Source organism: Equus quagga, chromosome 5 (assembly GCF_021613505.1).
Source record: "Equus quagga isolate Etosha38 chromosome 5, UCLA_HA_Equagga_1.0, whole genome shotgun sequence".
Taxonomy (NCBI): domain Eukaryota; kingdom Metazoa; phylum Chordata; class Mammalia; order Perissodactyla; family Equidae; genus Equus; species Equus quagga.
This window is the reverse complement of record NC_060271.1, coordinates 103,179,502-103,193,175: the sequence shown is the minus strand read 5'-3', so window position 1 is coordinate 103,193,175 and position 13,674 is coordinate 103,179,502. Positions and strand designations below refer to the sequence as shown.

Below are 13,674 nucleotides of genomic sequence, written 5' to 3'. Positions count from 1 at the left end.
CTGATAATTCCCAAATTTTTATCTCCAGCCCAGAGCTCTCTTTCTAATTCCAGGCTTGTATATGCAACCTTCTACTCAATATCTTCAGCTGGATGTCTAACAGACATCTCAAACTATACGTACTTATCTTCAACTCCAAACTGGCTCCACCTACTGGGATCTCTATCCTACAAAAACTTTGTAATCATCCTTGACTCCTCTCCTCCTCATCCCATCCTGTTGGTTCTACCTTCAAAGTATATCCAGAATCAGACCACCTCCCCTGCTCCTCCTGGCCTGAGCCACTCTCACCTCTCCCTCAGACAACTACAATAGCCTCCTAACTGTTCTCCCAGCTTCTGTCTTTGCTCCTCTCAGTCTGTTCTCAAAATGGGAGAACAGAGTGATGATATTAAAACAAAAGTCATGGAAAAAAGTTTGGGAGTTCCTCAAAAAATCAAACAGAGAATTACCATATGATGCAGCAATTCTACTCCTAGGTATAGGCCCCAAAGAATTGAAAGTAGGGACTCAAATGTTACTTGTATACCTTATTCATGTAAGCCAAAAGGTAGAAACAACCCAAATGTCCGTCAACAGATGAATGGATAAACAAAATGTGGTATATACATATAATGGAATATTATTCAGACAGAAAAAAGAATGAAATTCTGATACACACTACAACATGGATTAACCCTTAATATACTGTAAGTAAAATAAGCCAGACACAAAAGGACAAATATTGTCTTCCACTTATTTGAGGTATTAGAATATGCAAATTCAAAGAGTTAGAAAGTAGAATAGAGGCTACCAGGGTTTATGCAGAGGAATAAAAAGACAGTGAATTGGGGCTGGCCAATTCACTTAACCGAGTGGTTAAGTTCATGCGCTCCACTGCAGGTGGCCCAGTGTTTCGTCAGTTTGAATCCTAGGCGCGGACATGGCACTGCTCATCAAACCACAGTGAGGCAGCGTCCCACATGCCACAACTAGAAGGACCCACAACAAAGAATATGCAACTATGTACCAGGGGGCTTTGGGAAGAAAACGGAAAAAAATAAAATCTTAAAAAAAAGACAGTGAATTTTCTTTTGGACACAGTGAATTTGAGGCAGCTGTAAAACATCCAAGTTAAGATGTCCAGGAGATAACTGACTATACGAGTCTACCACTCAGGGAAGAGATCTAATTTGGAGTGACAAATCTAGGAATCCTAAGTACAGTGATGGTGCCTGACACTAAAGAAGTAGATGATACTAAGCAGTCAGAACAAACAGAATAAAAAGGACAGAACCCACATTTAAGAGATGAGCAGAGGAAGAAGAGCCTAAAAGGAGACAGAAAGAGCTCCTGGTAAGGCAACAGGAGACCCCGGGTTAAAGAAGGCACACAGATATTACTCCTACTCTCCCCCAGAACCTCCCTAAACCAATGGCCAGAGGATGTAAACACAAAAAGACACAAACACACAAGGGCAGCAAAAATACAACAAGACGATAATAAAATTTTAGAAGCTACAAAGCAGACGGAGGAGTGACAACTGACTTAGCAGAATCAAGAAGAGTGAATACTAAGCCAGAAAACAAGCCCAGAAGCAACCTGATTTGCAGCCCCAAAAGGCTAAGAAACTGTTGGCACCAGGTACGCCATGATGTGGAGGGAAATGTAGGGCTGAAAACAGGAAGACTGGCTACAAGTCTGTTGAAGAAGAATAAGAACTCTGGATCATACCTCCAAGCCAGCAAACTGGTTTACCTCCAGAGAATGTAAAACAGCAGGCATGCAGACAGGAAGACAGTACAAACATAAGGTAGTGACGCCATATTGCAAACAGGAGAATTAGGTAAATAAATGAACAATGAATGCCAAATGCCAAGCTCTCAGCTTTCCTTCCCCATCAGCAAACAGAAGATGCTTCCACGGTGAAACCACTACCCATGCAAAAGACATAGATATTTACATCAGGGTTTCCCCAAAGAAACAGCTAGACTAGCCTACAATAAAAGCTGCAATCAAGCCGATCCATATGCACAGAGATTCAAATCAACTCTCAGTGCCCCATTCTTAAACATGAATGCTCAGCCAAGGATCACCAGACTTCTGAGGAAGGCTTCTAGCAACAAATATAGTGACCAAAAGCAGCAAACAGACAAAAAGCAATGTGGAAGAAATAGAGACTATCTAAAGACAAGAAAATTTAAAAAAACAAAAAGAAATCATTAACATCCTCAGAGAAATAACAGGGCATACTTTCATCCATGAAATAAGAACAGGATGCTACGAAAAAGGAACATTCAAGTAGAGGAAAGAGCTCTTTCCTTTCTCATTTATTCTCATAATAACTTACCTGATTTTTAAAAGTTAAATATCAAACCTCTAAAAAATAAATTTAACTAATTAGGCCTAATATTAATGGAGAGGGATGGAAAGGAGCACATCCTGGAACCTTTTTTAAAATTTCCTCGTTCGAAGACAATGCACAAACATGCAAACGTATAACACTTGCCTATTTTCTTCCAAGATTTCAATTAAACTCTTCTGCAGAAAATGAAGCACTGAAACACAAAGAATATAATGACAAACCAGAATTTAAAACTGTAAACTTTAACTTCAGTACAAGAAAATATTTTAAATCACTGTTACCTAAAATGATATCACAGCATAGCAGTAGAAATTTAAAAGGAAGGAGCATGAGACCTTAGTCATCTACGTGCTCTACCTAGTGCCAAGAACCGTAAAAGACCCAGTTTCAAAATGACTCATACAAACAGTCACCTCTCAGAATGAAATAAAATAATAGGACTTACCATTTTTAAGAAGATTACTAACACTTGTTCTTCCTGTGGGGGGAAAAAATTAACACCGATAAGGAGTCTCAGGACCAAACTTAACAGCATTTAAAAACAATGATGTAATGACAGGTGTTAGCCAGAAAAAGTACTAGAAAAGAGCTGGCTTACCCAAGTTAAAGTTCTCCATACAGGAAGACAAATTGTCAATGACTTTCCTATAAGAGTATAGATCAGTAGAATCCAAGTCTTCCTGAAGTCGAGAAGTAAAACTTTGTGCAGCCTCAGTCAGAAAAAACTCAGGTAGATCATCTAGTGAGCTAGAAAAAGAACCAAATATTAAAAATCTGACAATCTTGTAGCACAAGGATATACGGGGAGGGAAGGGAACCATTACAAATGAAGGAAAATTGAACTAGACCTTCAAAATACAGCCAAGAAAATTTTCACTTTACACCGCTATCACTGGAACTTTCTGGTCTATCACCTCTCACCTGGTCTCCCGGCTTCCACCTAGCTTCCCTCCCATCCCCCAGACTATCCTCAACAAAGCAGTCACAGCGACAGCACTAGAATGCCATGTTAGTCCTCTGCCTACAATTGTCAAACAACGTCCTTCTCAGTCAACGTAGGAACCAAAGTGCCTACAATGATTTACAAGACCCTACGCAATCTGGCCCCACCATGAGCTCTCTGAGCTCATCTCGATCCTTGTTCACTTAGCTCTAGCTACGTGGTCTTCCTCTGTTCTGACAAAGCGTCAAAGACTTTGCTCTTGCTACTTCCTCCACCTGGAACACTTTTCCCTCAAATATAACCAATAATCATTCCCTCACCTTTTTTAGGTCAATGTCAAATATCATCCTGTCAATGACATCTGAGCAAAGACATCTGAAGTGACCACTATATTTTAAACTATAACCCTCACCTCATCCTTGGTGCTCCCTTTCCCCCTTCTCTGCTTTATTTTTATCCAGAGCACTCATGCCCTCTAATTCTATGGATTTTGCTTATTTATTTTGTCTATTTTCTATGTTCCTCTTAGAATGTAACCTCCTTTCTAGCTGTTTTATTCACTGTATCCCCAATACCTAGAAGAATACTTGACACACGGTAGGCAGTCAATAAAAATTTACTGAATAGATAAATTAAACTTAATGTCAATTTTACCTCAATTAATGCAAATCAAAATCAGTAGGCATTTTTAAAAATTTTGAACAGTTCTAAAACTCTTCCAGAAAAAAATTCAAAAATATTAATATTGTAAAATATTGAAAAAGAAGAGTCACTAGAGGGATGACTTGCTCTAGTATATAGTTAAACCACATTATCAAACTATAGTGAATAAAAATGTGGCGTTGGTATGTGAACAAACAGCTCCAAGTCTAAAATCATCCTACGTTTATATAGGAACATAAAACGTAATACGATGGCATTCCAAATATGTGGAAAAAGATCAACTATTCAACAGTTTGGGGATCAGTGGCTCCCAATACGGAAAATAAAACTAAGTTGGATCTCTACCTCATACTACATTGAACACTTAATTCCAGGTAGACTTAAAAGTTAAACAAAAACATAAAAGTATTTTAAGAAAAGACCAGCAAGTAATTTTATATACAGTCACACAACACATAACGATGTTTCAGTCACCAGCGAACTGCATATACAACGGTGGTCCCACAAAATTAGTACCGTACAGCCTAGGTGTGTAGTAGGCTATATCATCTAGGTTTGTCTAAGTGCACTCTATGATGTTCACACAACAATGAAATCACCTAAAAACAGGTTTCTCAGAATGTATCCCCACTGTTAAGTGACATGACTGTAATCTTTAGAGAAAGCATACGTAAGCAAGGCATGAAACTCAGAAATCTACACTAAGAAAACCATTAGTAGGATTGATTACAAAAATTTTTTAAAATTTCTATAAAGCAAACACCATAAAAGTTTAAAGACAAGTAACAAACTAAAGGAATAGGGGCCAGCCCGATGGCCAAGTGGTTAAGTTGGCACGCTCCACTTCAGCAACCCAGGGTTTCGCCGGTTGGGATCCTGGACACAGACCTAGCACCGCTCATCAGGCCATGCTGAGGCAGCGTCCCACATAGCACAACCAGAAGTACTCACAACTAGAATACACAATTATGTACTTGGGGGCTTTGGGGAGAAGAAGAAGTAAAAACATAAATAAATAAAGGAATATATTTGACACATGATCCATATAGAGCTCTTATAAATCAAGAAGACATTCTATGGTTGGCTGCCTTCCTGCAGGCATTCTCCATGCCTTTCTTTGCTGGTAAAGCCCACCTCCCATAAAAGAGGCTAGAGGTGTGAGATTCTTGCCTCCTAGTCATTTTTTACAACCAGAGGAAGAGCATATGACCCAATCCTGACAACGAAAATTGATAGGAAGTCTCCTGGGACCTTCTGCAAAACGTTTTTCTCTCTAATAAAAAGAGATGTAAAAGAAGAAATTTCCCTTTTGAAGTTGAATGCAGTAAAGTCTGTATAAGGTGCTTGTAACTGCTATAGCCCCTTGTAACTCTGAGGGAAGATATGGCCAACACAGTGGGAGAGAGATGGAAAACATCAGGATCTCTGATAATGTTGTTGACCACTTCACCAAAACCCCAGAACTGGCTAGTATCTGATCATTTGCTTTGTCACACAATAAAAAATTTGCTCAAGAAAAAAAAAAAGACATTCTAAAAAGAAAAGATACAAAGATACGTAATCACAAAAAAATGTGAAATAGTCAATCAAACTCCACACATTAAAACAATGTTCAATCTCACCCAGTAATCTGGGAAATGCAAATTATAACATAAAATTATTTTCATTCATCATATTTTAAAAGATTTAAAGACTGATTTTATAAAGTGCTGCAAAGATATGAAGAAAAAGGCACTCATTCACTGTCAGGAGTGCAACTTGAAATAGTTTTTGGGGAATATAACTTAGCAATATCTATCAAAAATTTTGACAGGTATAAATTTGGTCAAGAAATTCCACTTCTAGGAATTCATCTCAGAGAAGTACACATATACAATTATATACATGATTAAGAATATCACTGCACCATTGCTGGAATAACGAAAACTTGAAAACAAACTAAATATCTACCAATGAGAAAGTGATTAAATAATATAGAGTATGGTACATATAAATTTTGGTACATTCATATTATAAAATATCTATAGCTATTAGAAAGAATAAGGATTTTTGGTGGGAATGTAAAATGGTGCAGCCAAATGGAAAACAGTATGGAAGTTCCTCAGAAAATTAAAAATAGAATTACCATATGATCCAGCAATCCCACTTATGGGTACATATCCAAAAGAAGTTTGAAAGCAGGACCTCAAAGATGTACTTGCCCACCCATGATCACAGCAGCATTGTTCACAACAGTCAAGAGGAAGAAGCAACCCAAATGTCTATCAACAGATGAATGGATGAACACAATATGGTATGTACATACAGTGGAATACTATTCAGCCTTAAAAAGGAAGGAAATCCTATCACGTGCAACAACATGGATGAACCCTGAGAACACTAAGTCAGTTATAAAAAGACAAATACAAATATTCTTCTTAGAGGAGGTATCTAAAGTAAGCAAATTAATAGAAACGAAAGTAGAACGGCGGTTGCCAAGGGCTAGGGAGAAGAGGAAATGGGGAGTTGTCATTTAATGGGTACAGAGTTTCAGTTTCAGAGACCCACTGCACAGCAATGTGAATATACTTAACACTACTGCACTGTACACTCAAAAATGGTTAAGATGGTAAATTATACATTTTTTACCACAATTTTAAAAAAAAGAATAAAAACTATGGTGACAAGAAAATATCTCTAAGACATTCTTTACTGAAAAAACAAGTTACAGAGCAATATTTAGAGTACAATCTCATTTATGTAAAAACTAAATATCACACACACACTAAACCCAAAGAAAAGGTCTAGAAAGACAGATACCAAAAGTTAAGTGATGACCTTTACTATGGAAAGGATAGGCCAGAAATAGTGAAATACAAGGCTCACTTTTCATTTTGTATACTTCTATATTGCTTAAGTTTTCACATCAAGCATATATTCCTGTATTATCTGTGTAATTAAAAATCTGTTTAAACCAAGAACAGATGGGACAAATAGAGAAAAAAATAGCAAGGTGACAGATTTAAATTTAACCAATAATTGCCTTAAATGTAAATGGACGAAACCAGCAGTCAGCAAACTATAGGTTATAGTCTGTTTTCTTAAGGCCTGTGACCTAGGAAGGCTTTCATATTTTTAAAGGGAGGGAAGGAGGGAAGGAAGGAAGGAAGGAGGGAGGGATGGAGAAAAGAAGGAAGAAAGTAAACAAAACAGAGAAGAGACTGCATGAATAAAATTGTTAGTGATATATTTCAGCTCAGTTTTACCAAACCAGGAAAGGAACATCAAATATTGGTTACTTTTGCCCAAACTGAACATTTATAATGCCTAACTTCCCTTCTTTTTTTCCTTACCTTGCCAAGACCTTCTTCAAGGGATTCTTTAGACTCAAAGAAAGATAAATGCCTGCTAAAATATCCAAACAACTTCGAATAGTGGGATCACATACGCCATTTTTATTTGCCTTCTCCAGTAAAGGTACAATCTATAATCCAAAAAATTCAAAGTCATAGTAATTTTTCTTAATATCAAGTATAGCAAAACAACATGGATTCAAATACTCTCTTAAGTCTCAATCACAATGTGAAATATCTCCCAAACTGCACCAGTAAGAATACTGATTTACGGGCCGGCCCAGTGGTTAAGTTCGCACGTTCCACTTCAGCGGCCTGGGGTTCAGAAGTTCAGATCCCAGGTGCGGACATGGCACCGTTTGGCAAGCTATACTGTGGCAGGTGTCCCACATATAAAAAAGTAGCAGAAGATGGGCCCAGATGTTAGCTCAGGGCCAGTCTTCCTCAGCAAAAAGAGGAGGATTGGCAGCAGATGTTAGCTCAGGGCTAATCTTCCTCCAAAAAAAAAAAAGAATACTGATTTAAACACCTGTTTCAGTATTTAACCTTTTTAATCCATGCCCCTAACTCCCACTTTACCCTCCAGACCCACCTTCATTGAGAATTACAGACTTGTTAATGGCTTAAGCTACAGGAATTCTGTAGTACTATTAAAAAACCAGTAACACATTTAATTATTTTCCAAAAAATATTATGCAAGTTCAAATGGTAAATCCTAATACTGAAATACTAGTAAGGACAGTCTTTACATTTTAAATTAACTTTTTAAAGTGCCTGCTAAAAAGTTTTAAAGATTCAGAGTAATAGAAATATTTTTTATCACCACAAAAAAAGGTATGCACAATTATCTCATTATCCTATCTATTTACAGCTCCAATGGTGATGGTAGCCTGAATATGCCTTCTTTTGCTACTTTGAATAAAAAGATATGATACAATGAACAGAAAAAACCCCTAACCTATTCTTTAATGATACATTGATATTAAATAATCAGGAGCCAAAAACTGCCAGTTAACTTACAAAGTCCGTAAGCACAATAATCTTCAAGATGCATCTATGAATATCAATCCAGCCTTACCTGTTTAACATAATGGATCTGTGACACTCCATCGGTGAGCTGCACACAATGTAACAGCAAAGAAGCTAGATTTTTCCCTTCCACATCAGCCAAAGCTACATAACACATACACAAAAATTTCTTTAGTGATTTCGTAATAAATGAATGAGTTTCCCTTTATTATGCATTCTATAAAATTTAAATATTTATAAACAGACCAAAAAAAACAGGAAGAACTTAGTCCAAAGATAGACTTTTAAGAAAACCATTTTACATCCAAAACTGAACTTGAAGAACGTGGAAAATTAAAAAGCAGGAGTTTGAACATTATGTGATATGGAGTCCTAAAGACAAAAATTCTGTTTTCAACCTAGAAAAGAAACAAATGAAGTTAGAAATCACTTACATCTCAAAGTTTCAAGGTCCTGACGACAAATGGTCAATGCAGCAACTTGCATTTCTTTCTTCTTCTTTACACCCATTTTAAATATAATCAAGAGTAGTCACTACAAGAAAGAAGAGTTTAAGGCACTGTCTAACAGGGTTTCTGAATCTTAGTACTACTGACATTCTGGGCCAGAGAATTCTTTGCTGTGGGGTGTTGTCCTGTGCATTGCAAGACGTTTAACACATCTCTGGCCTCTACCTACTAGATGCCAGTAGCATCCTTCTTCTCCCAAGTTGTGACTACCAGAAAATGTCACCAGACATTGCCAAATGTCCCCTGGGGAGCAAAGCTGCTATAGGTTGAGAACCACTGGTCTAACGATTTCTGAGGAAGATTAGCCCTGAGCTAACATCTGCTGCCAATCCTCCTCTTTTTGCTGAGGAAGACTGGCCCTGAGCTAACATCCGTGCCCATCTTCCTCTACTTTATATGTGGGACGCCTAACACAGCATGGCTTGACAAGCGGTGCATAGGTCCACACCCGGGATCCAAACCAGTGAACCCCAGGCTGCCAAAGTGGAATGTGTGAACTTAACCACTGTGCCACCAGGCTGACCCCAGAAAAAACTTTTTTTAAGATCAAGAAGAGTATATTATTGTCTAAAGTTATGACCCAGTCTTTGTATCTTAAAATACAGCAAACCTTCATTTTAGTAATAACAAAAGAAACCGGCACGGTTTTTCCAAAAATAAACTGGGCCTAACTAACCTCAGTGACTTCTTACACTGACAGATCACGAGGTATCATAACACTGTTTCTTGACTTCTGCAAAGTATTTAATACAGGAAACTTCTGCATTATATCCTTCTGAGTTTGCTTATAGTTAACAGAGTTTTCGTTAACAAGGTTCTTAATGGGCTGAACAAACATACTCAAAGAATACACACTAATAGTACCGTGCCATTCAGAGAGAAGACACTAGGGAAATGCCACACTGGGCTCTCTTCCTGGTGCAGTTAGCATTTTTAACAGTGTTTATGATGCAGACATCAGAGGACACAACATAGGAAATTTATAAGATACAAAGATGGGAGGACATGCTGGATGATAAAATCAAGACTGAAAAAAAGCCCAATAAACTGAAATAAACTTAGCAGGATGAAATAGAAATAAATGTAAAATGCTGCATTTAGATTAGAAAAATATAACATAGAAATATAGGAAGTGGAGGCAGAGTGAAGCATAATGTGATGTGAAACAGTTCAATATGTAAGCCAACAGCACAACTGCTAAAAACCACACTAGAAGTCAGCTAGGTTAAGGGAGCACATGACCCCCTGGTCATCCCCACAGGTAGGTGGCATGTGGAGCATTAGGTGCACTGCTAGTGGCCACATCTTAAGAAGCTATAACAAATGATGGAGCTTCCAAAGAACAACCAGATTTCTGAAGGTCCTACAGAGCTCCTCCTTCAGAGAACAGCTCAGTTAACCAAAAGTGTTTGGACTGGAAAAAAGGGGACAGGACAAGTGCCTTAAAATAGCTGCTGGACTGTTTTGGAGAAAAGGGGAGTAGATGTCTTTTGTCCTGCCATAGGATTAGGAAAAGTCAGTGCGAGCTTCGGCAGGGCAGATTCCAGCTCAATACAAAGGAAGAACTCCATGCTCCAACTATGGAACGGGCTGCCTTTTAAGCAGAGAATATCCACACACTGGCAATATCCTAACAGAAGCTGAATGAACCCTTTTCACCCGGACTCCTGCAATCTAACCAGTCTCCTCACTTCTGCCCTTGCTTCTGAAGAGTCCATTCTCTTCACAGTCATCAAAGCAATCTTTTAAAAACTAATCAAATCTAATTACTCTCTTGGGTTTTCCGAGGGCTTCCAATTACCCTTAGAACAAAATCCAAACTTGAGACTTTGGCCTTCAAGGCCCTCAATAATCTGGCACTGCCTTCCTCCACATTTCATCTCAAAGCAATCTTCTCTTCACCATCTCAGGGGCTCTGCATTTCCTGATATCTCTGACTGTTAATGCTGGTTCCACCAGATCTTTGCAAAGATGACTCCTCATCATTCGGGTCTCTTCTCGAATACCCATCCTAAGAGAAGCCTTCTGTGACCACTCCATCGAAAATGCCACGAGTCCTACTCACATACACACCATTTTCATTATTTCTTCTTCACAGCACTTACTAACACCTGAAATGACATTGCCTTGTTTAATTTGTACATTGTCTGTCTCCCCTAGTAGAAAATTCCACGAAGGCAGCAACTTCAATCTGTTTTGTCCACTGTTTTAATTCCCAATTCCTAAAACATGACCTGGCACATATAAGTGCTTAATAAATATTAGATAAGTAAACAGATTAATTAATTAACAAACACTCATCAGAGATGTTCTAGAAGGGACGTTTCCCTTTAACGGCAAAAAGGTGAACTACGTGGTATCTAAAGTATACCCTTTATATAAGTGACAAGCTAGGCCAGACACTGAACAACCTATGGTCCATTTGCAAAGGAAGAAATCAATACACTGATGGCATGTGAAAAACCACTTAACAGGAAATGGCAATAAAAATGGACACAGCTAAAATGGCATGGACAAGGAAAGAATCTGAAAAGTGACATGATTAGATCTAGGGGAATAACTGCGGGTTATTTCTTACCAGAAGCAACCATTTACAAAGTTTAGAAGAAACAGCCACGGATAACCGGAGATGATTCTCTGGTAAATGGTGAGTAAGTTTGGAGCAAGATTTGATCTAGGAACTTTCAAGACTACACAAAAATAAGCTCGGTGCTTATGCATGCTCAATGGATGCCTAAAGGTTTGTCCTGATGAACTAGGCCTCCCCAGTAGGGGGAAATCCCGTGCCCACCGTAAGCGCTGCTTAAGTGGCCAGAAGATGCTCAGTAATTTATACCCCTGCTGGGTTCCTCTGGCTGTTTCCCTTTTGAACCCCGCTTAGCTCCCATCTACATCTTTCTGGTCGACTCACATAAATGTTCTTTGGGCAATTTCCGAACCATGTGGAGTCCGCGGAATGAGAGGTGAAAAAAAAAATGGTTAAAATGCTGTCTCCACGGAGACCTAAGCGACCGGAAATCAGTTTCACAACTGTCAAATTCTCGCGATACTAAAAGACGGGAATTAGTGTGAATCGCACAGATGCTCTAGCAAAGTGACCGAGCAGAGCGGCGGAGTGAGGCGCCACCGCGGGTCTGGCAGATAGGACGTCCGGGAGCCAAACCTCGTGCCCGTGGGCGTCTGAGAAGCGTCGCAGCCGCCTGGATGAGTCCCAGAAGCTGGTCTAGTTCTACGGTGTCTCCGTGACTCGCAGCGTGGTCTGCTGTCGACTACCGGTCTGGGCGAAGGGAGGGAGCAAGAGGGCCTGAAGAGGAATCATCGCGAGAATTGAGCTAATGCGCTTTTCCAATCAGGAGTTCGTAGAGGTCGTGACGTCACTGGGGAAGGCGTGTTCGTGAGTGGATTTGGTTAGATGCCGAGTTTGAGGAGTGCCCGGTGCCCTCAACCCGGCGGCTTGGAACCCGAGCCCCTCCTTCCCCTTGGGGAAGCCTAGGCTGCGACCTCCGCAGCCCTCAGTGCGTAGGAAGCACTTTTACCTCCACCCAGATATTCCGCCCTTCTCGCACTCAGCTTACCCAGCGCAGAGACGGGGAGTCTAAAGAATTTAGAGCCGGCGAGATGGGGTAGAGGATGGGACAGGCATGGAACCGAAGTCACAATAAGGAATTTGACGAAAATGAGAAATACCAAAATGAACTAACGTATGCCGGAGTGCCTTTATTCGTTCAGCAAATAGTTAATGAGCGCTGTTGCCGGAGCGTTGCCAGGTGCTAACCTTGAGAGTTACCGCCTGTTTAGGGTACGTGTTTTACACAAATTGTTAGATGGTTCAGTCCTTTAGGAATAAATAATTAGGTGCCAAACACTACACTAGGAGCTGCGACGGGGGTAAGATCAGGAAATAGACGTGGATGCCATGTTCAGGTGCAATTAATTTGGGAGATACTGAGTAACATTCCACTTCCCCAAACCTTTCCTCCGATCTACGATTTTAATCATTACTTTTTTGAATTTTATCTCACCTTGCCTTTTTCTTCTTTGTAGATTTACCACGTGTATGTATCACTAAACAATATCTTATTTTGTTTGATTTTGAGCTTTTTTTTTTTTTGAGGAAGATTGTCGCTGAGCTAACATTTGTGCTAGTCTTCCTCTATTTTATGTGGGACACCACCACAGCGTGGCCTGATGGGTGGTGGTAGATCTGTGCCTGAAATCCAAACCTGCAAACCCAGGGCCTCAGAAGCGGAGCGCTGCGCCACCAGCAGGCCCCGGTTTTGAGCTTTGTTGATGCACTCCTTCATGTTTTCTCTAAGACTTTGCTTCTTTCAGCACTGCTTTTGGCATCCATCCACATAAAAGCATATCTCTTATCACTGTAGTTCTTTTTTTTTTCATATTGGCACCTGAGCTAACAACTGTTGCCATTTTTTTTTTTTTAATTCTTCTTCCCAAAGCCCCCTAGTACACAGTTGTATTCTAGTTGTAAGTCCTTCTTGTTGTGCTGTGTGGGACGCTGCCTCAGCATGGCTTGATGAGCAGTGCCATGTCTGGCCCAGGATCCAAACTCAGGAAACCCTGGGTGGATGAAGCAGAGTGTGAACTTAACCACTCTGCCACAGGCGGCCCCCACTGTAGTTCTTTCATTGGCTCTTGTCTAATATTTCATTGTTTAATATACCACATTTATGTATCATTCTACTCTAGAGATTTGGATTATTTCGAGCTTTTGCTCTAACTACTGTGGTGAACTTTCTCTTATATGTCAGCTAATGAGTGTGTGCAGAACTTTACAGCAATTTTTTTCTAACATTTTTAACAGGGACTTACAGTAAGAAATTCACTATACCTTGA

The 13,674-nt window shown here is 39.5% G+C and overlaps 1 protein-coding gene across 8 annotated transcripts in view; it reads right to left on the bottom strand.

Moving 5' to 3' along the window:
- The window catches only part of THADA (THADA armadillo repeat containing), a 308,391-nt gene extending 295,120 nt beyond the window's left edge, over window positions 1–13,271 (bottom strand). For 3 of the 8 annotated variants that reach the window (XR_006888570.1, XR_006888569.1, XM_046660638.1), the window contains exons 1-7: window positions 11,984–13,271; window positions 8,746–8,845; window positions 8,361–8,455; window positions 7,283–7,413; window positions 2,943–3,091; window positions 2,790–2,822; window positions 2,489–2,537 (exon numbers count right to left, since the gene is read on the bottom strand). Coding sequence is in view for 6 of the 8 variants with exons in the window: in XM_046660638.1 (XP_046516594.1) it covers window positions 2,489–2,537; window positions 2,790–2,822; window positions 2,943–3,091; window positions 7,283–7,413; window positions 8,361–8,455; window positions 8,746–8,821 (533 nt within the window). In the remaining 2 variants the exon portion in view is untranslated. Of the gene's footprint in view, window positions 1–2,488; window positions 2,538–2,789; window positions 2,823–2,942; window positions 3,092–7,282; window positions 7,414–8,360; window positions 8,456–8,745; window positions 8,846–10,621; window positions 11,034–11,398; window positions 11,646–11,731 lie in introns of those variants that run through there. The other 5 variants (XM_046660632.1, XM_046660637.1, XM_046660633.1 and 2 more) reach the window with 4 other exon arrangements.
- Between the last annotated feature and the right edge of the window lie 403 nt (window positions 13,272–13,674).